At 56.2% G+C, this 27,189-nt stretch overlaps 3 protein-coding genes across 3 annotated transcripts in view; 2 read left to right on the top strand and 1 right to left on the bottom strand.

The window, feature by feature from the left end:
* The window catches only part of SULT2B1 (sulfotransferase family 2B member 1), a 32,251-nt gene extending 14,809 nt beyond the window's left edge, over positions 1-17,442 (top strand). Inside the window, exons 2-7 of the mRNA XM_082710491.1 lie at positions 3,161-3,300; positions 9,445-9,653; positions 11,271-11,397; positions 11,791-11,885; positions 15,881-16,061; positions 17,240-17,442. Coding sequence (XP_082566617.1) covers positions 3,161-3,300; positions 9,445-9,653; positions 11,271-11,397; positions 11,791-11,885; positions 15,881-16,061; positions 17,240-17,418 — 931 coding nt within the window. The 3' untranslated portion in view covers positions 17,419-17,442. The remainder of the gene's footprint in view (positions 1-3,160; positions 3,301-9,444; positions 9,654-11,270; positions 11,398-11,790; positions 11,886-15,880; positions 16,062-17,239) is intronic.
* A 326-nt stretch (positions 17,443-17,768) lies between these two features.
* FAM83E (family with sequence similarity 83 member E) lies at positions 17,769-27,121 on the bottom strand. The gene is made up of 6 exons (XM_082710486.1): positions 26,927-27,121; positions 25,253-26,835; positions 24,068-24,235; positions 23,570-23,694; positions 19,898-20,342; positions 17,769-18,648 (listed from the first exon to the last, which is right to left on the bottom strand). The coding sequence occupies exons 2-6, from the start codon at positions 25,724-25,726 to the stop codon at positions 18,373-18,375; spliced, it is 1,488 nt and encodes a 495-aa protein (XP_082566612.1). The 5' UTR covers positions 25,727-26,835; positions 26,927-27,121; the 3' UTR covers positions 17,769-18,372.
* On the top strand, positions 21,083-23,247 carry SPACA4 (sperm acrosome associated 4). Its single transcript, XM_082710498.1, has one exon. The coding sequence runs from the start codon at positions 21,581-21,583 to the stop codon at positions 21,959-21,961; it is 381 nt and encodes a 126-aa protein (XP_082566624.1). The 5' UTR covers positions 21,083-21,580; the 3' UTR covers positions 21,962-23,247.
* Positions 27,122-27,189: the final 68 nt, after the last annotated feature.

Genomic DNA, 27,189 nt, shown 5'->3' with positions numbered 1-27,189 from the left:
ACAGAGAGTGGGTGCACGCATAAGGAGGGGGAGCAGCAGGCAGAGCGGGAAGCAGGCTCCCCGCTGAGCAGGGAACCTGATGCGGGGACTCAATCCCAGGACGCTGGGATCATGACCCAAACTGAAGGCAGACGCTCTCAACCGACAGAGCCCCCCAGGTGCCCCTATATTATCCCTTTTAATTCTCAGGTAGGATAAGAACCCTGAGGTAGAGATGAGTGTTATCCTCATGGGACAGATAAGGAAACCGAGGCTCAGGGAGGCGAGATCCGCTGGCCAAGGCACGGAGAGCGCCAAGAGCCAGGCACTGGGCCGCCAATCCGTCTAATGGGAACTGACCGCCTCCAAGCGCCCACTCCCTGGGCTAATCTGCCTAGCAACCAGTGACATCACTAATTCCATGCCCACACTCCCCACCCACCCACCCGGGAACCTGACAGTCATCCGGGAACAGTGAGGTCACTACAACTTTGCCTCTTGGTGGAGTATGCGACTCTTGATCTCCCGGCAGTGAGTTCAAGTACTTTTTACGTGCTCACGACAGCCTTATGAAGTACCGATTATTACTACCCCCATTTTATGGATAAAAAAACAGGTGGCACAGAGAGGTCCATTGATTTACCCGAAGCCACACAGCGGGTGGGACACAGAATTCAAGCCCCCATATTCTGGCTTCAGAGTTTAGGCCCTCCATCAAGACACTGCTACTTCTCCCGTCTCCCTTTTGTCGTTGGAGAAAGAGTGTTGAAGTGTTGGGCCTCAGCTCGGCTAGGAAGTGCCAAAGCCATGTCCAGCCCCAAGGCTGTGCTCTTCCTCAGGCCTGTACCACTATGGTTACCCAGGGCCACACACCCCCTTCAACCTGTGAGGTGACCAACCCTCCCTCCTCATCTCCACGGGAACAACCCCCAGTCAGGGATAAAGGGCTTTTTGCCAACAGTCCGTAGCCCCTGACACCAGCTTCTCCTGCAGACCTTTCCAGGCCTACCTCGGGACAGGGACACTGTCCCTGGGAGGCCCCAGCCAGCTGAGTCTCCCCTGGGCTCCTAGAGCCCTCCAGCAACCCCAGGCAGAGTACACAGTCCTCAAGCTTCTCTTCTTCCCCTCCAAGCCGTACCCGGTGCCAGGCCTTGGAGAATCTCTCCATCCCTCAATCTCTAAAGCTGGTAAAGGCCTTCAGGAAGGATCCTGGGGGCCCCCCTGAGCCAGTCATGGCCTTCAGGACCTCCATTAGCGCAACTGTCAATAAGCCAGCTGGGTTTTCAACCTCTTCAGGCCCCACACTCCACCTCCTTTTTACTAGAAATAGTTGTTTTAGTTGGAAGGTCTTCCCCCCCGCCCTTTAATTACTTATCCATTCATTCACTGAATATTTTGTTAAGGTAAAACTCACAAGAGTGCTGTACACAGGGCTTTGGTCAACAACTCAAGGAATTTTGCACAGTAAGCATGCTGTGTAACCAGCCCCCACATCACAGTCTCCCAAACCCCCAAGGATAACTGCTGTCCCGCCGTCTGGCACCTTCTGGCACCTTCTAGCACCTTCTAGCAACTTCTAGCACCTACTAGCAACTTCTAGCACATTTCCTGTATTTGAACTTCCTGTAATTGTAATCATGGGGTCCGGACCCTCCTGCGGCCCGTCCTTCACTCAACACTGTGCTTCTGAGTTTCATTTTTGTGGTCCCCAACCCTCTTTATATATAACAGCATATTGGTAATAGCCTCTTTGCCATCCCGAAGTGAAATCCACAGACAACATAACCTACTTACACACATACTGGTTTGTTTTTTGTTTTTTTTTTTCCCAGTTCAGTGTTGTTCTCAGTGTACTCTAACGAGGCATGAATGGAAATGGCCCAGAGCGGCAGCTCAGGAAGGGCAGATCGGATTCTGCGGGGCTGGAAGTTTGGAAGGTGGCAAGGGGGCTCTCCTTAAGGGAAAGAACCAATGTGTGTGACTCTGGCCATAGGGAGAGGCGGGATGTTTATTTAGAGTAAGAAAGAGAATTAGAGCGACTTGCTTCATTTTGAAAGCTGACAAACCCTCCAAACATTCCAGAAAAATGACACAAACAAGCTTTTGGATTCATACACTTCAGACCTGCGCCTCCTCCTCCACCTCTTGCTTTCCGGGTCAGGTGCCCAAGGACAAGGGGTGTTGTGATGCGAATTCCTGCAGTCAGCCGCCTAGAGGGAATGCGGCCTTGCTAGGACAGGACAGGCATGACTGCAGATCCCAAAAATACCCTGGGAGGGGCGAGCTCCCCTTCACCTTAGCGAGGGCCCCCCAATACCCACCCCTCTCCCACACGCCCGGGGCAGGAGACCCCAGGGGAGGCTGTCACGGAAAGCTACAGCGGGTTGAATGGATTTTGCCCTTAGAACATCTCATTTTGCGGCTTTGTGGACCCATCATGGGGACTTTGGAAAGGCAGCTCAAGTGAGGGGCTTGAACTTTCGGACTGTTTCAGCTTCGGGGTGCCTGGTGGGCTTAGCCCTTAGAGCAAGAGACAACTCTCGATCTCAGGGTTGTAAGCTCGAGCCCCATGTTGGGTGTAGAGATTACTTTAAAATGTTAAAAGCCAAAAACAAAAACAGAAGTGTTTCAGCTTCATGGTGACCCCTGGGTTGGGTTTGAATGGTGGGCTCTGTGCTCCATAGCCTTGCAAGGAAGGAACGGGCAGGGCGCATAGCTTCTGTGGCCTCGGTTTCCTTGTTGGTAAAATGGGGTGGTGAGTTAACCTCTTCCTCAAGAGTTGGGGCAAAAGGTGGGGGAGAGAAAAGCACTTAGCCCCGCTTTACAGTTGTGAAGGGCTCCGTGTCCCACCAGCTGTGTGGCTTTGGGAGTCACTCAACCTCTCAGTGCCTTGCTTTCTTCATTCATAAAAGGCAGCTAATAGTCCTCCTGACCTCAGAGTCTCGTTGTGGGGTTTGGATAAACCATCCCCACCTTGCAGATGAAGAAATGAGGGTCCGGGAACATTTGCTGCCAGGGTTCCCGTGGGGATCCGAGCGCCCCTCACCTGTCTCTTGCTCTCCCTCCCTCCTGCCCTGAGAGTCCTCTGCCCACCACCCACCTCCAACCTCCAGAACTGACGCCTGTCCTCACCTCCTCCCTGCTCCCTGGTGCTCACGGTGTCTCCCCCACACTCCCACAGCCAGAAGTTGTCCGGCGAATATTTCCGGTACAAGGGCGTCCCCTTCCCCGTTGGCATCTACTCGCCGGAGAGCATCCGCATGGTAGAGAACGCAGACGTTCAGGATGACGACATCTTCATCATCACCTACCCCAAGTCAGGTACCTGCCAGGTGCGGGGGGCCGGGGTGGCGGCCACGGAGCCTGAGAAGGACGCGCAGAGGGGCTGGAGGTTGGGTAGGGAGGAGTGGGGCTCTGGAACTGCTCCTTACAGGGTTGAACTTGGCCTTTGCCCTGATGAATCCCTCCACCCACCAGGTGTCCCTTTTTCCTCCTGCCAGGTGGGCTCTCGGTCTCCAGGGAAGCCTCCCCTGACCTCCCAGCTAAAGCAGGGTCTCCACCCTGTCCCTCTCCAGCCCCTTAACTAAATCTCCTTTCCTTCAGAGCGCCTGTCACCATGAGGACCTATATTGTGCTTTTGTTTGTTGACTTATTCTCTGGTTTCCTCCCTGGAACAGGAGCTCTTTGAGGGCAGGTGGTTTAGTGGGTCTGGGCCACTGCTGTAGTCTTTGAGCCTAAAACAGTGCCCGGCACCTAATAAGGATTCGGTAAATATTGGCCGAAGAAAGGAGGCAGGGAGGGAGGGAGGGGGAAGGGGATGCTCTTAATTTTCTCCATTCCGTCACTGAAAAGCTGCTTACTAATCATCTGCCGTGTGTGGCGACCCAGCTGTGGGTAGGGAAGACAGCTGTCAATTTGTTGGGAGAGACAGACTTTATTTCAATATGCAATCACCTCTATTACTATGTAATTAGGGTTGGAATGGGTGCCCTCAAGGAAAGGTGCAGGGAGCATTGAATGTAGGTAACAAGAGTTGCTCTGGGGGAGGGCGCCTGGGTGGCTCAGTGGGTTAAGCCTCTGCCTTTGGCTCAGGTCATGAGACTGAGCAGAGAGCCCGTTTCCTCTTCTCTCTGCCTCTCTGCAGGCCGGGAGATTGTGATATCTCTGTCAAAGAGAGAGAGTGCCTGGGTTGCTTGGTTGGTTAAGTGACTGCCTTCAGCTCAGGTCATGATCCTGGAGTCCCAGGATTGAGCCCCACATCAGGCTCCCTGCTTGGTCGGAGTCTACTTCTCTCTCTGACCCTGCCCCTTCTCATGCTCACTCGATCTCCCTCTCTCTCTCTCTCATTCTCTCTCTCTCAAATAAATAAAATAAAAAGAGATGGGGATGAGGGCAGCCTTCATGGGGGAGAAGACGTTCATGTCCAGATCTGGAAGCTGAAGAGGGGTTTGAGTGGGAAAGTGTGTCCTACACAGAGAGGAGCACATGCAAAGGCCCTGGGGTCAGAGGCAGCTTAATGAGACTGAAGGAACAAGGGAAGATCAGCAAGGCTGGGGAGAAGACTGGGGCACATGGGTTGATGAAGCATCCCTTTGGAACCAAGGAGAGGTTCTCCGGTGACTTTACTCAAAGTCCCTCGAGGAACTTTTAGTGAGAAAAGGGACAGACTTCAGCTTTTCCTTCTCTAGAACAATGGGAATTGACTCCTTTATTTCTTTTTCAAGACATTTTTGAGATGTCTTTTCAAAATATGACATTTCAAAATATGATATTCCCCCTCTTCACCATGGAGTTCCATGAGGGGTATTTTTTGAGATATAATTCATACCTCCTACGATTTGTCCATTTTATTTATTTTCAAAGATTTTATTTGTTTGACAGAGAGAGATCACAAGTAGACAGAGAGACAAGTTGGCAGGGGAAGCCTGAAGTGGGGCTTGATCCCAGGACCCCAAGATCATGACCTGAGCTGAGGCAGAGGCTTAACCCACGGAGCCACCAAGGCGCCCCCAATTTGCTCATTTTAAAGTGTACTGTTCTCTGGTAGTAATGTATTCACACAGCTGAGCAACCTTTATCACTATCCATTCTGGAACATTTTCACCATCCCAACAAGAAACCCTATACCCATTAGCCATCACCCCCAAAACCCCACATCCCCAACCCCAAGCTATGGCCACCATGAGTCAGCTTTCAGACTCGATGGATTTGCGCATTCTGGACATTTTATATAAATGGAATCCTACCATGCAGGGTCTTTTATGTCTGGCTTCTTTCACTTAGCACAACGCTTTGGGGGTTCATCCATGCCATAGCACGTGTTAGTGTTTCTTCATTCCCTTTTATGGTGGAATGCCGTCCCATAGTATGCGTTCTATTTTCTGTTTATACATTCACTGGTTGGTAATTTATTGGGCTGTCTGCATGCTTTGTCTCGAGTAATGCTTCTAGAAACATGGGCATCCTGTCTGTGGACGCATGTTTTCATTTCCCTCAGAGTTCCCAGTTTTGAGAGACACATAGTCCTATAATCACCGTCACAACCAAGACACAGAACAGCCCCATCGCCCCCAAATCCCTTCACACTGTTGCACAGCCAACTCCTCCCTCAGCCGCAGCCCCTGGCAACCACTGCCCTTTGTGGCCCCTAGAGTTTCGCCTTTTCCAGAATGTCACATAGATGGACTCCTACCATCTATGTGCAGCTTTGCACACAAGTGCATGGAAATATTTTTCTTGGGGAATACTCAGACGTGAGATTTCAGAGTCTACGGAAAGTAGGTTGGCTCGACTTTATAAGAAACTGCCAAGCTTTTTTTTCCAAAGTGGCTTCATTTTGCGTTCTCACCAGCGACATTGGCGAGCTCGTCAACCAAGCGTCATTCCTTGCCAACACTTGATATTGTTGGGCTTTTCTGTCTGTTTGTTTGGTTTCTAAGCCATTGGAATAGGTGCATATTGCTATCACTGTTTTTTTTTTTTTAAGATTTTATTTATTTGACAGACAGAGAGAGATCACAAGTAGGCAGAGAGCAGGCAGAGAGAGAGGGGAAAGCAGGCTCCCTGCTGAGCAGAGAGCCCGATGGGGGGCTCGATCCCAGGACTCCGAGATCATGACCTGAGCCGAAGGCAGAGGCTTAACCCACTGAGCCACCCAGGCGCCCCAACTATCACTGTGGTTTTAATCTGCATATCCTTGGTGTTTAAGGATGTGGCTTACTGGTCAATCACATGTCTTTTTTTTTTTTTTTTTTAAGATTTTGACAGAGAGATCACAAGTAGGCAGAGAGGCAGGCAGAGTGGGAGGGGGAAATAGGCTGCCTGCTGAGCAGAGAGCCTGATGCGGGACTCTGTCCCAGGACCCTAGGATCATGACTTGAGCCCAAGGCAGAGGCTTAACCCACTGAGCCACCCAGGTGCCCCAATCACGTGTCTTCTTTGATAAAATGTCTGTTCAAGCCTTTCCCCCATTTTTAAAAAAGATTTTATTTATTTACTTGACAGAGAGAGACACAGTGAGACAGGGAACACAAGCAGAAGAAGTGGGAGTGGGAGAAGCAGGCTTCCCGCCCAGCAGGGGGCCCGATATGGGGCTCAATCCCAGGACCCTGAGACTATGACCTGAGCCGAAGGCAGACACTTAACGTCTGAGCCATCCAGGCGCCCCTGTTTTCCCCATTTTTTAAATCAAAACCGTTTGTTTTCTCATTATCAAGTTTCAAGAGAATTCTTTTTCTTTTTAAGATTTTATTTATTTATTTGACAGAGATCATATGTAGGCAGAGAGGTAGAGAGAGAGAGGAGGAAGCAGGCTGCTTGCTGGGCAGAGAGCCGGATATAGGCAGATCCCAGGACCCTGACATCAGGACCTGAGCTGAAGGCAGAGGCTTAACCCACTGAGCCACCCAGGCACCCCCAGCTTCTTTTTTTAATTTGAAATGTATTGATTCTGTTCTTAAGAAGTAATGCATTCAAAAAAGAAGAAGAAGAAGTAGTAGTAATGCAGTCGTAGTTCAAAATTTCAAGAGGTACAAAGGGTTTGCCCCAAAAGATCTCTTTCCTTCTGCAATCACCAAGAGCCTCTGTGTATCCTTACAGAATTTGTACGTGCAAACAGAAAGGTGCCTAAATACATTGTCACTCCCCCTGCCCCCACGGTTCAGACGCTATTGGTACCATTCTGTACTATGGTTTTGTTTATATTTTTGCTTTCTTTTTCCTTGTATTCGTTTAGGAGGGAGAGGGGCAGAGGGAGAGAGAAGGAATCTTAAGCCCCCAACATGGGGCTTTTTCTGATGTCCCCAAGATCATGACCTGAGCCAAAATCAAGAGTCAGGCGCTTAACTGACTGAGCCACTCAGGCGCCCCTCTTTTTCCTCGTATCTTGACATCATCCCATCTTACATCTTAAGACTGTGGACCAAGAACTTCCTTGCTCATTTGTTTGTGTACGGTTCCATAGTAGTCAGTAACATTGGATGCACGGGAATTCTTGTTTAAACAGCTCCTGACTTATGAATATTGACTAAGTTTTCAGCCTTTTTGCCTTTATACACAATGCACACTTTATAGCCAATGCTGCCTCCCACGCAAATAGCATTTGCACAACCTATGCCTATATCTGTAGAAAAAGCTCCTAGATGCGGAATTCCCCGGAAAAGGGTCTGTGAATGTGTGATTTTGATGGCCATCGCCAAATTTCCCTTCCCTGAGCAGCCGGTTTCGTCCAAAGCCGCTTTGAGCCGGATGGCGATGGTTTCACAACAATCTGAATCCATTTAACGCCACTGAGCTGGACACTTTAAAAAGGGTGAAATGCGTAAGTTTTACGTTAGGCGTTATTTTACTACACATCCGCAAAATAGAACATGTGAACTAGTGGGGGTGATTTAAACCCATCAAAGGAATAAGGAGATCCCCAGGGGATACAGGAAGAGCCCAGGGAGGGCTCAGCCAGCCACTCCCCCTGGGCGGAAGCAGAGCGCCCAAGGAAGTCCGCTGGGGGCGCGGGGTCGGGTGGGCGGAAAGTGTCGCGGTGTGTTCAGGGCCCTGTGGGCCGCTCGCCATCACGGAGCCAGCTGGGAAGCGAGCCCCATCCTGCCGCAGGGTTCCTCCGGCGCCCTCTACTGGCAGAGGTTACCATTGCGCGGGCGCCGGAGACTGCTCAAGGGGTCCCGCTCCCATCTCCCGGGAAAGGGCACCGGAGAGTGGACTGGGGGCAAGAGGCAGGACATCAAGAACCCGCGCTGGGTTAGTGCTAGAATCCAGGGCAATACCGGTGCGCCCGACGGGCTCAGCTGGTGAGCCGCTAGACTCTCCCCATCTCGGCGTCGTGGGTTCGAGCCCCACCTTCGTCGCAGAGACGACTTAAAAGCAGACAAATAAAGGCGCCTGGCTGGCTCAGTCAGCTAAGCGTCCGCCTTGAGCTCAGGTCCAGAGTCCCAGGGTGGTAGGATGGAGGCCGCCGTCAGCTTCCAGCTCAGCAGAGTGCCCGTTTCTCCCTTCGCCTCTATCTGTAGCTCCCCCTGCTTGTGCTCTTTCTGTCAAATAAAATCTTGAACAAAACAACAACAAAAACAGAGATCCAGGGTAATATAATACTAATAATAGGTGACTGTTAATATTATTTATTATTATTTCTCATCTTATTTGCCGATAGTCTCTCGGAATCCGGACAAGAGAAGCAGGTCATTGACGAGCTCCCTTTCTGCTATGTAACATTTGTGGGTCCCCCCAGAAATCAAGGGGTTACTCCCAAGAAGGGGTAGTGAAAGCAGCTGAGATTTTAATTTAAGCCCCGACGCCTGGATTGATTTAATTGCAGATTCCCCTATGTACTAGAGGAATGCTTCTGCCTCACATATAAGCCTCAGAGTCCCAGCCACGGAACCTACTAGAAGCTTGTCATTCCTTTAAACTCCGCGCAGGGCAGAATGCGTGGAGGAAAGTGGGGGGAACTCCATGCACCCTCGGCATTCTGGCTCTTTCCATCTCATGGCTGTGCCATCCCCGGGAGCCCCAGTTTCCAGGGGCGTCCCCACAACCAGCCGGCAGAGAGGGAAGGGGGAGGGGCCGTGTAGGAGGTGTTTATGGGCCAGGCCTGGAAAAGGCTGCTTGTCACTGCCACCTGCACTCACTTGGCCAGAACTCGGTCACATGGCCCCACACGCAGCTGCAGGGGAGGCGAGGGGAATGCGGTGCCGTCCTAGTCCTGGTGGGGAGATGAAATGGGGCTGGGTGGACAGCGAGCCAGTCTTTGCCCTGCGTGCCGCTTCCTGGCTTCGCCACCTTGGCCACCAGCGACTTTGTTTCTTTGAGCCTTGAGGTCCTGCTCTGAAAATCATAATAAGCAGCAGCCCCAGCTTCCCCGCTGGCTGGCCAGGAGGCATCTGAGAAATCCGATTCTGTTTCTTTCTGCCCCCCGCCACCCCATCTTCAATTAATTTGCCCGATATCTCCTGACAGGCACCAATTGGATGATTGAGATTCTCAGCTTAATCCTGAAGGATGGGGACCCATCCTGGATCCGCTCGGTGCCCATCTGGAAGCGGGCACCCTGGTGTGAGACCATCATGGGGGCCTTCAGCCTCTCGGACCAGCCCAGCCCCCGCCTCATGAGTTCCCACCTCCCCATCCAGCTCTTCACCAAAGCCTTCTTCAACTCCAAGGCCAAGGTGCGACAGCCGGGGGTGGGGGGTGCTGTTGGGGTGGGGTAGAACATAACTGACTGATGGATTCAGCACGTGTTGAACACCTCCTAGGTCCCTGGCCCGGATCTAGAACCGTGGTCAATAAGCACACAGCCATGTAAGCCCGCATTCTAAGGAGTAACAGGCAGAGAATAGATAAGGAAGCTCTTTAAGATGCCAAGGTGATAAACTCACATCAGAATGGAGCAGGGTGTGGGGGCTTCTGGGGGAAGAGCATTCCAGGCATAGGGGAGAGTAGGTGCAAAGGCCTGGGGGCCGGTGTGGCATGCCTGAGGCTCCAAGGAAGCCTGCGTGGCCAGAACCAACTGAATGAGGGGGAAAGGAGTAGGGATAAGGTCAAGGAGGTTACAGGGTCCCAACTGTGCAGGGCTGCCTGAGCTGTGGTGGCAACTTCGTTTGTCCTCTGAGGGACAACAACCAGGGCAGGGTTCTGAGCTGCAGAATGGGAGCCCACTTGGGTTTTCACAGGCGCCCTCTGGAGGCAAGGTGGAGAACAGACCATGGGGGCGACTGCAGGGAGTCCAGGTGGGGGGCCTTGGTGACAGAGACCAGGGTGGTGGCCGAGGAGGTGAAGGAAGCGGGCTGGGTTTCGGGTGTATTTTGGAAGTGGAACCAGGAGTCGGATTTGCTGACAGATGGGGTGTGGGTGTCAGGCAGATGAGTCAAGGGTGACTCCGTGGTGTTTGGCTTAAGCAGCTGGGAGGATGAGGCTGTCGTCACCTGGGATGGAGGGCGGCGGGAGGGGAGACTCAAGGGAAGGTGGAAGCTCTGTCGTTGGCCCTGGGCGGCTGGGTGAGGGTTGCCAGTGGGCAGGGAGATAACTGAATCAGGATGTGATAGGACAGATCTAGTCTGGACACACGTATCTGTTATTTGCTGGTCCACACAGAGATGGATGGAGTAATTACACCCAGGAGACTGGTGGGATTACCAAGGAAGTGAGTGCCTGACTGTGGTCTCGGGGAAGGAGACAGTTGCCAGGGAAGGACATATCTGATGGGGCTGGAGGGAGCTTGATTGTGGCATATGAAGCAGGTAAACAGAGTGAGGCCAGGTCATGGGGGCCTTAAATGCCAGGCTCAGGGATTGGGACTCTTTCCTGGGGTGCTGGAGAGTCAAGGAGGGCAGGGTCAGCTCTGAGTATAGAAAGACCTTCTGGGGCCATGTAGAGGCTGGGAGGCTAGGAAAGAGGCTGAGGTCAGGGACCAGGCAAGAATGGGTGAGCTAGGGCCTTGGCTATGGGAGTAGGAAGGAGGGTCAACACCTCTCACCCTGATCTCCCCCATGCTGAGCCCCATGGCTTCCTCCTCCAGTCTTGATTCCCTGAAGCCAAACTGTCACTCTGCCTGGTCCAGGAACGGTCCTTCTCACCTCCTAGAATGTGGTTGCTGGGAACTCTCCCCATCCTCTGGGATGTGGCGAACTGATCTAATCTTAGCAGGACAATCCCCTGAGAAATCTACCCCGAGTCGTTCCAGCTGTAGGATAAGAAGAAGGAAGGCTTGGAGACATGCAGTCTTTGGGGCTGGGGTCCTGCCTGTGTCTGACAGCTTCTCATCTCTCCCCAACATCCACACCCAGGTGATCTATATGGGCCGGAACCCCCGGGACGTGGTGGTCTCCCTCTACCATTACTCCAAGATTGCTGGGCAATTGAAGGACCCTGGCACGCCGGACCAGTTCCTGCAGAACTTTCTCAAAGGCGAAGGTGAGGACTGGGGCAAAGTGAGGTGAGGGGGTGCGCCTCAGTCTCCCAGACAGGAAGGGGGTGGAGAGGGGGATGAAGGAGAGGGAGGCAGAGATCCCAGGCGTTACGGCGAAGGAGACAGGGGAACAGAGAGAAGGATATAGACAGACACATAGATACAGAGAGGAAAGAAACAAAGAGACAGAGATGCAGAAAAGGGACAGAAACAGAGAGATGGGGAGACAGGGGTTTTCAGGGGGCCAGGTGTGGGGGGTTTGGGGGAGGCATCCAGCTCTGAGGCGCCATGTCTGGGGCCACGTGGGGCCAGTGAGGCACACCCCCTGCTCCAGCCCCAAGCCCTGGTTGGTGTGGTCTTGCTGCCCGGCCCTGATCCACCCATCCCTCCGCCCGCAGTGCAGTTTGGCTCCTGGTTCGACCATATTAAGGGCTGGATTCGGATGCAGGGCAAAGAGAACTTCCTGTTTATCACCTACGAAGAGCTGCAGCAGGTGAGCCCCCCGCCCCACCCCAGCCCAGCACCCCCCACTCCTCCCCTCCTCGTGCCCACTTCCCTTCCCTTCCCTTTTGGCAAGGCCCACCCTTCCATGCGACGCACCAGGTACCGGGAGCACAATGGTGAACAGAACAGGGTCCTGAGCTCCTATGCCACAGAGAGGGCATGGATAAATAAGATAAATGGTAGCCAGAGAGCAGAGCGAAGGAGCAAAGGCAAGCCGAAAATGAGTAGGGGAAAAGGAATGTGTGGGGGCACAGTTTTTTGTTTTGTTTTGTTTGGCACAGTTTTAAATACGGTGGTCAAGGAGGCCTGTGCTGGGGACGGGGGCAGAGGGAAATGACACTTAAGCAAAGATCTGAAGGAGAAGAAGGAGCCCTGGAGCTATCTGGGGGGAAATTGTCTCAGGCAGAGGGAACCACACAGCAGTGCAAAGGCCCTGAGGTGAGAGAATGCTTGATGTGTTCCTAGGAGAGCAAAGAAGCCCATGTGGCCAGAGTGAGTTGGGATGGGGGGTGGGAAATGTGGGCAGAGGGGAGACAGGAGGCCCAGAGAGACCTTGGCTTGTCTCTGAATAGGTGGAAGCCAGTGGTCAGCCCTGAGAAGGGGAGGCCATGCAGAACTGGGGCATGTGGGAAGTGAGCTTCAGGGATGGCTGTGACCTGAAAGGCAGAGGGGACTGGTGGAAGGAAACAGCCTTTGGAGTTACATGGGAATCCTGTCTGGACTCCATCAAACACCCCTGGAGCAGGCACCTGGGAGAGAAAAATGCCTTCTGGCTGGAGCATTCAGGGAGAGCTTCCCAGAAGGAGGTGCCGTGAAGAATGCCCACTGCTTTGCTGGGCTGCGAGGAGGATGCTGGGCTTCTACAGGAACAGTCCACAGTGAACACAGCCAACCATTCTAGATTCTTTTTTTTTTTTAAGATTGTATTTATTTGAGACAGAGCGAGCATGAGCTGGGGGCAGGGGCAGAGGGAGAAGCAGACTATCCACTGAGCAGGGAGCCCGATGCGGGGCTCGATCCCAGGACCCCGGGATCATGACCTGAGCCAAAGGCAGACACTTAATGATGGGGTCCCAGGTGCCTCCAGGTGCCCCATTCTAGATTCTTGACAAAGATGTTCCCAGAGGGGCACCTGGGTGGCTCAGTTGGTTGGACGACTGCCTTCAGCTCAGGTCATGATCCTGGAGTCCCGGGATCGAGTCCCACATCGGGCTCCCAGCTCCATAGGGAGTCTGCTTCTCCCTCTGACCTCCTCGCTCCTGTTCTCTCTGTCTCTCTCTCAAATAAATAAATAAAATCTTAAAAAAAAAAAAGATGTTCCCAGAGGCTGGGTACCTGAGCAGCCCCCATTACATGCCCCCTCACTAAGCTCCTGGGACAGGTTCCCTTCTTGCATGCACATTTCAGGTGTGTGTTGTATTCTTTCTGTCAGTACTTTTTGGAGTGGGAAACACCTGCATTTTTTATGTCCAATAAAGCAGTTAAAATCCCCTGAAATGTTGGGGAGCCTGGGTGGCTCAGTTAGTTGGGCATCCAACTCTTGATCTCAGCTCGGGTCTTGATCTCAGGGTCATGAATTCGAGCCCTGCACTGGGCTCCATGCTGGGCATGGAGCTTACTTAAAAAACAAACAAACAAACAAACTTAAATCCCTCAGAGCCTAAGACATATCATCCTTAAAATGGGTGAGAAAGGGGGCGCCTGGGGGTCTCAGTTGGTTGGGCTTCTGCCTTCGGCTCAGGTCATGATGCAGCCCCGCCTTGGGCTCCCTGCCCTGTAGAGGGTCTGCTTCTCCTTCTCCTTCTGCCCCTCCCCCCTGCTCATATTCTCTCTCAAATAAATAAATAAATATGTTTTTAAAAAAATGGTGGGAAGGGGCGCCTGGGTGGCTCAGTGGGTTAGGCCACTGCCTTTGGCTCAGGTCATGATCTCAGGGTCCTGGGATTGAGACCCGCATCAGGCTCTCTCTGCTCAGCAGGGAGCCTGCTTCCCTTTCTCTCTCTCTGCCTGCCTGTCTACTTGTGATCGCTGTCAAATAAATAAATAAGATCTTTAAAAATAAAAAAAAAAAAATGGTGGGAAGGGGTGCCTGGGTGGCTCAGGGGCCTAAATGTCTGCCTTCAGCTTGGGTCATGATTTCAGGGTGCTGAGATCGAGCCCTGCTGCATTAGGCTCTCTGCTCAGCAGGGAGCCTGCTTCTCCCTGTCCTTCCCGCTTGTGCTCTCTGTCGCTATCTCTGTGTCTCTCTCTCAAATAAGTAAATAAAATCTTTTTTAAAAATGGTGGGAAAATGCAGGCTCTCAGGGCTGCTGTGAGAACCACAGTGGTGGGCACTGGCATATTACTGCATAATAAGGTACTGCACGGTGTGAATATAGTTTGTAAAGTAAAAGAGCAAGGGTAGCAGCCAGTGTCCACTGAAGGTGACCGAGGCCACCGGTCAGATACCACGTGTGGTTTTATCACATTTAATCCTCGCCAAGTATGGACAGGTGAGTTATCTATTAGAGCAAACCACACAAAGTTGCCAATATTTGGCCACATTTTATATGGTTCCCCCCAATATTATTAATACCCCTGTTTTATAGAGGAGGAGCCTGGGGGTTTGGATACTAGAGAGAGTTGACAACTTACCTGAGTTTTTTTTTTTTTTTCCCCACCCTGGTAAATCTCTTCACGTTGGAAGATCCAGAGAATATTTCGGCATTACCAACCCCGCCCCCCACAACCACTTTTTTTCTCATCTAACTTTATTCTCCAAACCTAAAACTGGGCCATGCAGCCTGACAGAGCTTCTGGGCTGTGCCCCTGGGTGTGAGGAACTGCCAACATGTTAGAATTTCTGGGACACGCCAGTGGTTCAAGACAAGAAAGGGATGGAGGGTTATGAAACTAGGAATGACCTGGAAAATCAGAGCCATGGGGCTGGTGGAGCTGACCAGAAGGCTGGCTGCATTTCAGGAAAGGCAACAAGATAGAGGGGGGCAGGGAGGCAGCAGCTTTGGACCCTTAAATTTGAGCTCCTCCCTAGCTGTGTGACCTTGGACAAGTGTCTTCCCCTCTCTGAGCCTCCACTTACCAATTGGAGTAAGGACCGCTCTCTGCAGGGCTACTGGCACACTTGGCACAAATACACACGAGAGGCTTGGACCAGAGCTTGGTACCCAGGAGATGTTCAGTCCCCAGTGACTTGAGCTGTCAGGAGGGCGTGGATATTTGAGCTGGGTCTGGGTGGGGAGGTTTGCAGGGTGGAGGGTGGTGGCACGGGGCATTCTTGGGAGCGCATTGCCGAGGCTGCAGGGAGCCAAGTGCAGGGAATGGTAAGGTCTGGAAAGAGAGGATGGGGGAGGACAGACCACTTCTGTCCTTGAAAGTCAGGCTTGGGGGGCTGGGACTCCTGTCCCAGGGCACTAGGGAGCCATAGGAGGGCTGGGAGCAGGGAGGAGGCTGGGGCAAGGAGTCCATAGGGAGAGGATCCCACCTGACCAGGGCTAGGGCTGAGAGCCCAGAGGAGGGGAGGGGCAGAGATAGACTGCCAGGGGTGCGGGAGCAGGGGAGACAGAGGGATGGGAGGCTGGCCTGGGACTGGCTCAAGGAGACCACTGTTCCAGGATGGGGACCTGGCAAGGAGTGCAAATATGGGGTACAGACAGGCTGACTCTCACTTCTAACTAAAGTGAAGGTGATTTGGCGTAAGGTGTCCGACTGACCTCTGCACCCTGCTGTGACCTCCATCCCACCCCCGCCCCTCCCTCCTGCCCACAGAACCCTCCAAAACCTTTTAACTGTGAAAACTCTCAGAAGCCAGAGCCCAGTCCCTCAGCTTGGAGATGGGGAAACTGAGGCAAAGCATCAGAGTCCCACAGACAGCTCTGGGTTGAGACTCAGATGCCCAGATTCAGAGTCTGATTGATGCCCTTCCTTGCCCTTCCTCCCACCTCCCTCCGCCCGGCCCCCCACCCCACCCCTCTCCCCTACCTGCAGGATCTCCACGGCTCCGTGCAGCGCATCTGCCAATTCCTGGGGCGGCCACTGGGTGAGGAGGCGCTGGGCTCCGTGGTGGCACACTCAGCTTTCGGAGCGATGAAGGCCAACGCCATGTCCAACTTCACACTTCTGCCCCCCAGCCTGCTGGACCAGCGCCATGGTGCCTTCCTCCGGAAAGGTGCGGGGGCGGGGGGTTCTGGGGTGCCACTGCCTGGCTGTGTGGCCTGGGCGAGTCACGTAACCTCTCTGGGCCTCAGTTTTCCCCGCTGAAACTTGGGGTTGCTCCAAACAGAATGACCTTCACAGCGTCACTGTGGATGCAGGATTGACGCCACCCTGCCCCCAGGGCTTAGCCTGGGGCCGGGCACACTCACTCTCTTTGAGGCTATCCAGAGTCTTCGTGAGGACTGACTGGGAGCCTCTCACCTGGAGGCTAAATGGGGGCTCCCTAGATGACCCAGGATCCCCCCCCCCACCTCCAGGTCTTTAACAATGACACCTGCAAACTTCCTTTTGCTATGCAAGGTCACATAGGCACGGGTTCCAAAGACTAGGACAGGTCAACATCTGGGGGGGGGGGGTGATTATTCAGCTCCACAGTGAGCCCCCCTAGACCTCATGAGGGGCCTCGTGTAGTATGTGGGGTGTACACTTGCTAAGATTCAAAATACCACGATCCGAATGACATTGGCCCCTGGATTCCAGGTTAAAGCCCCATGACGAAGTGAGAAACGTGAGGGTCAGAGGGATCCCCGCACCTGTCTGGGCACATGGAAGGGGCAGAGTTCCCACCCCTTGCCTGCTCGGCTGTTGCGAGTGTTAAGGATTGAACCCCATGAACCCAGGGCAGCCCTTCAGCCGGTGCCCTGGCACCAAGTGTGGGAAAGCTTTCATTCCCACTGTCAGAGCCACAATGGAGGTAGCGTAGGGGTTGCAGGAGCCCTGGGGTGAGAAAGCCCTGTTCTAGACAGGGAAGTGAGGGATGGGTCATAGCCACACAGTCACACAGGTGACACTGGGGCAGGAATGCTGGGTGGGGAGGCAGATGATGTTCTGGGCGGAGAGCTTTAAGGGGTCAGGGGAAAACCAGGAAGGCAACAGGTCTACCGGAGGGACAAGTAGGATGGGAGGAGCTGAGGGAGGGAGGGCGCAAGAAGGGTGCCCAGGGGTCTGGCCAGGTGACTGGGGACTGAGGCGGCCACCGTAGGAGGTAACGGGGCAACGTGGAGATGAAGGGGGTGGAGAGGTGCTTCTGGCAAAGGCCCGGAGGTGGGGAAGGGGGTGCTGGCATGTCGGGGGCGGGGAAGGTTCCCACGTTCCTCACCTCGCCCTCCCTCCCTCCCCCACAACCTCCAGGGGTTTGCGGCGACTGGAAAAACCACTTCACGGTGGCGCAGAGCGAAGCCTTCGACCGTGTCTACCGCGAGCAGATGCGGGGACTGCCCACCTTCCCCTGGGACGTGCCCGACGACGCCAGCCCGGACCCCGATCCCAGCCCCAGCACCCCCGAAGCCTCCGAGCCCCCCAACCCGTGACTCTGAGAATAAACGCGGCGCTCCTGCCCCCGGCTCTCGCTGCGCTCTAGAGGTGACTTGCCGCGGCCGGCCGGCAGGGGGCGCGCGAGGGAGGCGGCGCCTGGGGGTGGGGACGCACCGTGCAGCTAGGGCCTCCGGGGAGGATGAGGTCTTCTCCCCGACCCCGCACGCCAGTGGGGTCGGTGACTCGGAAGCCCCTGCCGGAGGCAAAGGTGCTGCGGGGAGGCAAACGCTGGGCACCTGCCTCCCCCAAGGCCGGGGCGCTGCGGCGGGGACGCCTGGGGGGTGTGAGGGAGGAGGGGACCAGCACCGCATTCCTGGGTCTTCAGCTAGGCTGTGCAAATGCAAGATTCTGTCATCACGCAGTTTTATTCTGAGCAGAGGGAAAGGGAGCCCCCAGCAACTCAGTCCTTAGCACCCGCAAAACAGCCCCAGGGCCCCTGGCCCTGGCCCATCCCCCGGCAGCTGTGTCCCCACCAATTTCCAGGCCGTCATTATTCAGCCCTGCTCCCTGGGTTGGATTCTGTCCTTTCCCCTGCCAAGCTGTTTACCCAGAGCTCCTGAGCACGGTTTGTGCCCGAAGCTCCCCTACTTTGTCCCAGGGGCTCCCCACCTTCACCCCACACAATTCAAAGCACGGGGTAGGGGGCGGGGGGGGGGGTGTCACTCAGCCAGGCCCCTACCTCCACAGGGAAGTTCTGGCTGGGCCAAAGTGGGACATGCACTGTTCTAGGATCTTAGCTCCTCGAGACTTTCTGCCCATTTCCTAAACTGTGACACTGGCCTCTAGGGTGAGCACTGGGCTTGCCCAGGTTCTAGAACAAAGAGAAAAAAAAAATCCCTTCTGCTGCTTTCCAGACAGACACCCACGCCAGAAGCCTTGTCCCAGGCACCAACCGGAGGCAGGGGGCTTGGAGCTGCGGGTGGGGCTGACCCCATGCGGCTTTGGCTCTATCATGGTTGCCCCCTGAGTCCTGCCTGGGCAGCCCGAACTGGCTGCTGGCTGCCTTGGCGTTCCAGGAGTTTGGAGGCAGTATCCGCACCAAACCTCCTTCGGGTCGGCGACAGATAGCGGAGGCGTAGTGCAGGATGGAGGGGCAGGGTGCCGCCCCAGGGCTGGGACTGGCTCAGAGGATGGGGCTCTGTCTCACCCCTGGGGGCCCCGCCAGTGCCCCGCTGCCTCATCAGGGCCTTGGCTGGGGTGTCCTTAGAGCCCCAGGACGTCTTGAACTGTGGAGGGAAAGAGAGGGAGGTGAGAGAAGGCTCCAGGGACTGAGTCCGTGTGTGTGTGTGTGTCTCTCTCTCTCTCTCTCTCTCTCTCTCTCTCTCGGCAGATGAGAAGGCGGGGAAGGGAAGTGAGCCAAGAGGCCAGGGGCTCCCAGACCCTCAGAGGGCCAGCTGCTGTGTTCCCCCTGCAGCTTCAGGGTGGGGAGGTACAGGAAGCTGCCAGCAGCTGCCCCCAGGAGAACAAATATTTGCCAAGGGAGGTGATGGTGGGGGAGGGCGCCTCAAGACCTGGTGGCAGCGAGGACCTTGCCCGGGCCCTGCCTATCCCCCTCCTCCCCTGGGCTGGAACAGAGGGAGGCAATTCCTGGGACATTTCTCCCTCACCCTTGGAAAAGGTCTTCACTATTTCCCACGTAGCAGATGGGGAAACTGAGCCCGAGAGGGGCACAGCTCCCAGAGCAACGGGACCACGGGTCTGCGGGTATCCAGGGCGAGGATGCCGCTTGTCCCTCATCACTCTGCTCTGACCCTCTCAACAGCCCACTGCACAGCCAAGGCCACCGAGGGTCCCAGAGAATTAGGCAGGCTCGGTGGGAAGCCAGCTGAGAGGAGGGGCGCAGGGACCTGTCACCACATGCCACCTCAGAGGGTCGTGGCAAAGATCCAATTCAGCCACCCCTGTGGCATGTGGCACGGTGCCCACGACAGATGATCATTTTGACCTTGGCCAAGTTACTTGACCCTTCTGAGTCTCAGCTTTCCCGTCTGTAACCAGGAGCATGAGAAGGGAATTACCTCACTGACCTGGGAAGAGGACCTCGTGAAAGAAATAACAAATAAATTCCACCATGGGGATGCATCGTAATGCTTAGTGTTCTCATTAGTTCGTCCTCCCCTCACTGACTCCTCCTTCCCACCAAACCGCGACTGGGGACAGTGGCTGCGCCCTTTGCCAGATGAGAACACAGAGGGTTCCGAGAAGGCAGATCTCTGCTCAGCTCCCCCCATTAGTGGGTCATGCCAGGATTTGCACCTAGAGTGCCTCTCTCTTGGGGTCCCTGCCCGAAATCACCCAGCACTCCCCTACCCAGGGCGTAGTAGGGCCATAGGGAATGGTCGCTGGGATCAGGAACTCGGGTGGGCGTTGCCCTTCCCCCACCCCCAGCCCCGGCGTGGGGCCCGGCACATAGTAGACCCTCAGCTGCCCCATCCCCTTCCTCTTGTTTATCAGAGGCCCACCACCAGTTCTCACCTCGCTGTCCCCATCGCTGGAGCTGGACAGCTGGGACAGGCGGCTCAGGTCCCACAGGGAACGGCTGGGCCGGGCTGGGGGGCCGCTGGGGGGCCGGGCGTGCTGGACACTCCTCAGGACATCACTCAGCGCTGGCCCTGGGGCAGCTGGGGTCTCCTGCCTGTCCCCCTCAAACACCCGGCAGGCGGCCAAACGTTCGGCCAGCGGACCGTCGTGTGGCGGCGGTAACATGGGGGCCACAGAGCGGCGGTGGGCCACGCGGTGGGGGCTGTGAGCCAGCCGCAGCCCCCCCACGGTGCTGACAAAGGGGCGCTGGGTGGGCGCAGCCGGGAGCGGCGAGGAGGCCGCGTACAGTGTCCGGAACTCTCGGCTGAAGGCATCAGCAATGTCGCCGGTCAGCAGGGTCACCAGGCCACGGTGTAGACGAGAGTCACTCCATGTGAAGCTGGGAGGCATGAAGTGAGGGGTCAGGATCTCCAGGTCACCCCCCGGGAGGCTCGGCCTGGACCCCATTACTGGTCCCCACCCAGTCCTGGGGCAGGCTGTGCGACCTTGGGCATGTGCTGCAACCTCTCTGGCTTCCGCATCCCCCTCTGTAGAATGAGAACCCCCCAGGTACGAACCTAGAGGACTGATGTGACAACAAGGGTTAAGATACCTTAATGATCATCTGGAAGCCAGCCTGAGCTTAAACTGGGACGCTGCCCCATCCCCAGCAAAGGAGACCATCAGTGCCTCAGTTTCCCTCTCTGAGAAGAGGTGGGATTAGTCTTCTGACTAAATGGCCGCAAGGCCCGTCTTCAGACTCGGCTGCTTCTTACATAATGACAGCCACTATTAAACACTTGCCATGAGGCAGGCTCCGGAGGTGCGGGCTCCGTGCCTCAGTTTGCATCTGAGATACAGAGTGAAGATGTAGGAAGATTGGAAAGAAAGAACAAGGGGTTGAGCTGCCTGTCTGGCGCCTAGCCCATGCCCAGCTGGCTATGGTGGGCAGGTCCCCTACTGTCCCTGTGGTCACAGTGCTGGTATTTAAAGCACTTGGCTTTAAGGTCTGGGCACACAGCAGGTGCCTTTGGGAATTAAATGCACCTGGGCTCTAATCTTGCTTCCGGGGACCTTGGCCACATTCTCTTCATTTCCCAAGCTTTGGTTTGCCCATCAGAAAAACGGGCTCACCACAGGTCGTGTGCCCCAGTGGGCCCGGTGCCTGGAGAACGGATATGTCAGTCACCGGGATGGCGAGGGTTGGTCCAAGCATCCTTACCTTGGCGAAGTGGCCATGTCCTCGCTCCCTGGCAGGTCGGCAGGCCCATCTGCCTGCAGATTATGACACCCTTCCCCCCACCTGTGACCTCACCCCTGGAGGGGCCAGTGGGAGCCTGGAGGGGTCTGTGAGGTCACCCCATTCCGCTCCACAAAGAGTGCCATCAGGTAGCAGCCGCTGGCTTGTCTCTGTCCCGGGGAATCTTCTGAGACCTAAGGACTCGTGAGCCGCGGTCACGACGGAGACCCTGAGAGGGACACAGAGCGCTGGGAAACAAGGACCCTCCGTGCGCTGACCCTGGGAGGCCCAGACCAGGGGCAAAAGTCTCGCAGGCCTCGGGAGCATCATCCAGCAGTTCCGGGAGGCCCAGGAAGCCCACGGCCTGGCTTGGGCACCGTCACCGCCGCCAGGCCACCATGGTCCTCGGCTGGCTGCTGCTTCTGGTAATGGCTCTGCCCCCGGGCACCACAGGCGCCAAGGACTGTGTGTTCTGTGAGCTGACCGACTCCAAGCAGTGTCCCGGCATCCACATGCGCTGTGGCGACGATGAGGAATGCTTCACAGGCATCGGGGTGGCCCCGGGCCTCGGCCCCATCATCAACAAAGGCTGCATAGTGTCCACGTCCTGCGGTCACGAGGAGCCGGTCACCTATATGGGCGTCACCTACACGCTCACTTCCACCTGCTGCTACGGCAACATGTGTAACAGGGCCCCCAATCCCGCAGGCGGCCGGACGGAAGGGGTCACCGCCGGCCTGGCGCTGGGCGTGCTGCTGCTGCTCCCACATTTGCTTTGACCAACCCGAAGGGCAGGGCCTGGGACTGGTCTCCCGGCTCCGCTGCTCCCCGAGCCCCCGCCTCCACCCCTTTCCCCCCATTAAATGGCCAGAGGCCCTGGACAACCTCGTGTGGCCCCGGCTTCATCCATTACCAGGGCTGTCCGCCCGGAGCCCGGGGCGAAGCATCCTCAGGCCGCCGAACACGGCCCGAAGGGTTTGGCTGGACCCCTCTACTGTATTTCATGGGTTCTAAGACGTGTAGCTTTTCCCATGTCTATCGGGATGCTTCTTTTTGTCGGGGGCACCTTAGAGTCGATGAAATATAGTTCAAATGAACAACGACAATAAACAACCGCTAACGTTCACGGAGCGCTGCTTCTGTTACGTGCCAGGGCACCTTGATCTTGCTTGAACCCCCGGACAAAGCCGGGAGGGAAGGCAGGTGCTTTCCGAGACGGCCCCAGTCGCCAGGGTAGCGGTTCCCCCGAGGGTGGTCCCCAGAGCGGCAGCACCGGGGTTGGGCAGGGATCTCGCGGGAAATGCCCATTCCCAGGGGGTAGGGCTGCAAAGGCGCCCCAGATCTGTGTTTTGAGGGGGGAGTCCAGGTGATCCCGACACAGGCAGGCCCAAGATTGAAAACCACCAGTGGAGAGCACTGGTCATCCGCTGGACACATCAGCACTCCCCGCAGGGGACAGCTGGCAATGTCTGGAGACACTTTTGGTGGTCTTAATAGGGGAGGGGGTGCTCCCAACATCTACAGGGTGGAGGCTGGAAATTCATTGCAGACCCCCACGATGCCCAAGGACGTACCCCCAACACAGAATTATCTGGCCCCAAATGTGAGGGAACCCTGTTCTAGAGGGACTAACCGTATCATCCCGATCTATAGAAGGGGAAGGGAGGCACAGAGAGGTGAGGTCAGTTGCCCAAAATCACACAGCCAGGAGCTGGCAGAGCCCCAGTTCGAAGCCAGGCTACCCGACCTGAGGGTCCACGCACCCCGTTCCCTGCCACAAGACCACCCTATGAGGCAGTTGCTGTTATTAATTCACACTTTCCAGATGGGGAAATGGTACAGAGCAGGGGGAGGCACCGAGCCAGTCTGTCACAGAGCTAAGAAGGCAAGGAGCCAGGAGCTAGACCCTCAACACAGGGGAAGAGGGACACAAGCCAGGATGAGGGTCGGGTCCCTTGCTTACCAATTCTTATTTTTGTTACAGATGCTTAGAGAGATGGAGTTACCTCAAGGCAGAGCTAGGACTCCCATCCAGGTCGTCCTGGTTTTGAAACCCACACACAAACTATGGGCCCTGTTTTCCAGATGAGGAGACACAGTGTCGAAGAGATGACCCTCCCCCCCGCTTCTCCCCAGCCCTGGCCCTGTCACTAAGCTGGCCAGCAGGAGGAGCCACAGCCAGACCCCCACCCCCTGCTACGCTGGGGCAGGTCTGTTTCGACCCCAAGTGGGTTCTGCCCCTTGGTATGCCCATCCTCTACCAGTGAGGGTGCTTAGACCCATTTCACAGACCAGGAAAGCGAGGCTGGTGGAAAGGGGCACCTACTACTCTGAGAGTTGGGGACAGGACACCACCAGGTGGTGGTTTTGGGGGGGGGCAGCCGCACCTGTAGGATCCGGAGATGACCCTGTGGCCGTCCAGTAGCACAAACTTCTCCCGCACATTGCCGCTCACCTGCCGTCGCCAGCGGCTCTGGAAACTGCAGCCCCATGCGACACGGATATCTAGGTTCTGGAGTAGAGGGAGTACACCCTCACTCAGGCCAACACCGTACACCCCTACTCACTGCCTAGGGCTCAGGGCAGGGGGGATCCCTCCAGGCTGGCTAGGACCTGGGTGGCCCATGGCTCTATAGAAAGGTCTGTCCCAGCTTTTCCAGAGTTACCAATATTGAGCTTCGGGGATCTCTTGGAGATACCCCTAACTCAGAGGGATCCCATGGGAAGACCCGCCTCTAATTCCCCCAGTGCCATGGGTGGGCATCAGAACTCTCAGCGGGCATCCATCTCGATGAGCAGGACGCCTTGGAAGGGTCTGCCTCCCCCCTTGGCTGGCCCTAGTGCCAGGAGAATGGGGACTCAGGTCCCTCCCGCCAGGCTCCTACCTCGGTGCCCCAGGGGTTCACCCCCAGCTGCTGGGCCAGTGTCAGGAAGGCAGGCAGCCGCTGGTGGTCCAGAAGCAGGTAGACAGGCACCCAGCGACGTGTGGCGGCGTCTACCAGGTCCAGAAGCAGGTCTGGGTCAGTGAAGATGTCCATGACCACAGCCACTAGCTGGGGAGTGGGGAGAGGGGCTGTGGATGGAGCCTGGAGCTCTGGGGATGTTCAGGGGGTGGGGGGGGACCCTGGGGGCTGAGGCTTCCTGGGCATGGGAGTTTAAATGCCTGGCCTCGACAAGACGTTCAGGGGAGCTGTGGGAGAGACCCCCCACTGTGCATACAGCACCCACATGGGAATGAGGAAAAGACCGTCCTTCCCGAAACCGAGGTCTCTACTTCTGGAAAATTCATCATAATCGTGTCTGCAGTGGCACACGGTGCCCCGTGTGCTGTGACACTGGATGGTGGCCCTGCTCCAGGTCTCAGTGGGCTGGGTCCTTGGGGGTGCCCTGAATGGGGAGGAGGGATAATCTGCTTGGTCACCCAGGGGATCTCTGGGGACCAGGGCAGGGGGCACTGAGGGCCTGGATCTTGCAGGCAGAAATATGTAGCAGAAATGACTCCTGACCCATGGGCCAGACAGCCTTGGTTCAAATCCCCACTTGGCCACTTACTGGTGAGAGACTTAACCTTCTGTGCCTCAGTTTCCCCATCTCTCCTCACTTGGGATAATAAGTCCCAACCTCCAGGACCCTCCTGGTGATTATAAATGTTAACCCACGTAAGGCACTTAGCGTGGGAGCTGGCAGGCACAAGCTGTTAGATAAAGAAGAGGCTCTCCGGGGGGCTGTAGGGGAGACATCTAGGCCCTCTGTGGGAGGAAGGATGGACACCTATCCTAAGGGTGGGGCGGGGTGCAGTGGGGTAGGTGACTGAAACCAAGAGGTCATAATTAGGTCCAAGGGGCATGAATGCCCTGGGGGACCCAGGCCTTGGAGAGAGAGTAAGGAGGAGGTCTGGGGAATGTGGACACTTGGGTCCTGGGGGATGCAAGGCGTGGACTCATGAGTCCCAGGAGGGCAAGGGTGAGACGCCCAGGGCTCGAGGGGATGCGCCACTCCCAGGTCCGGGAGCTGGCATGCGACGATGTCCGGGTCTGGGGAGTGGACACCAGGCCCTCTGAGACCCCCACCTTGCAGGCAGCCTGGATTTCCCGGCGCACCAGCTCCTTGAGGGGGGGGTGGCCCTCTTCGGGGGGCTGAGTGTACAGCTGAGCCCGGGTGATTCCCTTCCAGGCCAGATCCTCTGGCCAGCCCAGGCGCAGCGTGGGCACCAGCTCCTCTGAATGTCCTGGCCAGTAAGTCAGGCTGCCGGAGTCCCGATCGGTGGCAGGGGCTCCCTCTGCTGCCCTGCCGGGCGGATGCTTGGATGCAGTCCAGTCCTCAGCCGCCGCCACCAGGCTCTGGAGCTCTTCCCCGCTCAGGAAGGGCCGTAGACCCTCACGCTGCATGCAGGCCTCGAACGCCTCCACACCCTTGCTCAGCAGAGCCTCCAGCGCCAGCCGCTGGCCCTCAGAATACAGGAAGCTGGGGCTGGCCTCCGTCAAGGGCAGTCCCCCGGCCCCTGACTCCTCTCCTTCCAGCGCCGCCAACTGGGAGGCTGCCATTGGGCTGCTCGTGAGGGAGGACCGTGAGGCTGGCGTTATGTGGCTGGCTGAGGCTTCCAGGGTCGCTCCGTGAAGTCCCCTGCGTCCCCGGCTCCCCGTCCTGACAATCACACTGCCCAGGCCATGCGCTGCTCAGATCAGACCAGCTAGTCGCCTGCCTCCAGCTGCCACAGTGACAGGCTGGCCATCTGAACTTCCTACTAGCTGTCTCGGGGTCTAGCGGTCCCAACGGACCCGTTTGCTGGATCAGTCTCCGTCAGGCTGAAGGGCCAACTGGCCTGACCAGAGGTCCAGCTGACTAGACAACCATCTCCAGGCAACAGCCACAGGCTGCCCGCCTGTCTCTAGCACCCAACTGTCCCTGACTGAAGGTGAAATGGGCTGCCTCTCTGCCCTTGACCGATAGATACCACATGTAACTGACCCTGTCCAGCTGGTCTTTTTGATTATTTGGCAAACATTGACTGCTTTCCACTAGTAATGCTGGTACCTAGCCACCTGGTGGAGCACCCTGCAGTGTCCAGAGGAATGTCTTTCCTGACGACAGGTGGCTGGCTCACTGGCTCTCACTGACTGACCATCCCAGGCACCTCCCCTTTGGACCTGCTCTCTCGGTTTGGGAGGAACGGGCTCTAGCCCTAAGTCTGGGCCCCCTTCACCAGAGGGGAAAGGAGGTCTCAGTCTCTGTCACTTGGGGACTCTGCCCCTGAGGCATCACCCCTACTTGGGCTGCTCCGGTGGAGGATACACTCAATGGGGGATTGCAGCACCAGGGGACCTGCCCATGACCTCAGCGGTCCTTCTAGCTGGAGGGCCTGACTTGCCACTGTTCCTTGGACTGGCCACCCCCTCCTCAGTCTCCCAGCCAGAATTGTCTTGGGTTGTCCTCTGATCTATGCTGATCCCTGGCCAAGCTGAGCTGTCTGGGTTTCTGCCTGAATCCCACAATCTCCTGCTACCTGACCATCCACCTGTTCCTGGCCAAGGACCACACTTGGAGGCTCCTGACCCAACCTCTGGCCTGTGGACCCAATCCCCTCAAACCGGCAGCCCCTCCTTCCAATCGCACACCCAGGCGGCTTCCTTCCTCCACACCACAGTGAAAAGGCCTACAAAGAGAAGAGGAATAAAAGCAGGACTCCCTCTCACCCCATCCAGCTCCAACATGTTCAGTCCCCCATCCCCTTTCCCTCGTCTTGCCTTTTCAGAGGTCGGAATGCGGGGGTCTGGAGACCTCCTGCTCTTATTTCTGCTGTTCTTCCTGCGTCTGGCCTCATTCATCAGGTTTTAGCCTGGGATCCGGGGAACCCAGCCCCTTGTGTAAACAGAGGAGGGCCCACACAGCAGGTCCCTGGGAAAGGCCTCCTGTGCGGGTACCGGAAGGCCCTAACGCAGGGAACACACTCGTCAGGTTACTGGCCCAGGGCCCAGTGGCCCGCCAGACTCAAGGGGGAAAAAGGGGA

Source organism: Mustela nivalis (genome assembly GCF_964662115.1).
Source record: "Mustela nivalis genome assembly, chromosome: 18".
Classification (NCBI taxonomy): Eukaryota; Metazoa; Chordata; class Mammalia; order Carnivora; family Mustelidae; genus Mustela; species Mustela nivalis.
Note: the sequence above shows the minus strand (reverse complement) of the source record. Positions and strands in the feature narration are given on the sequence as shown.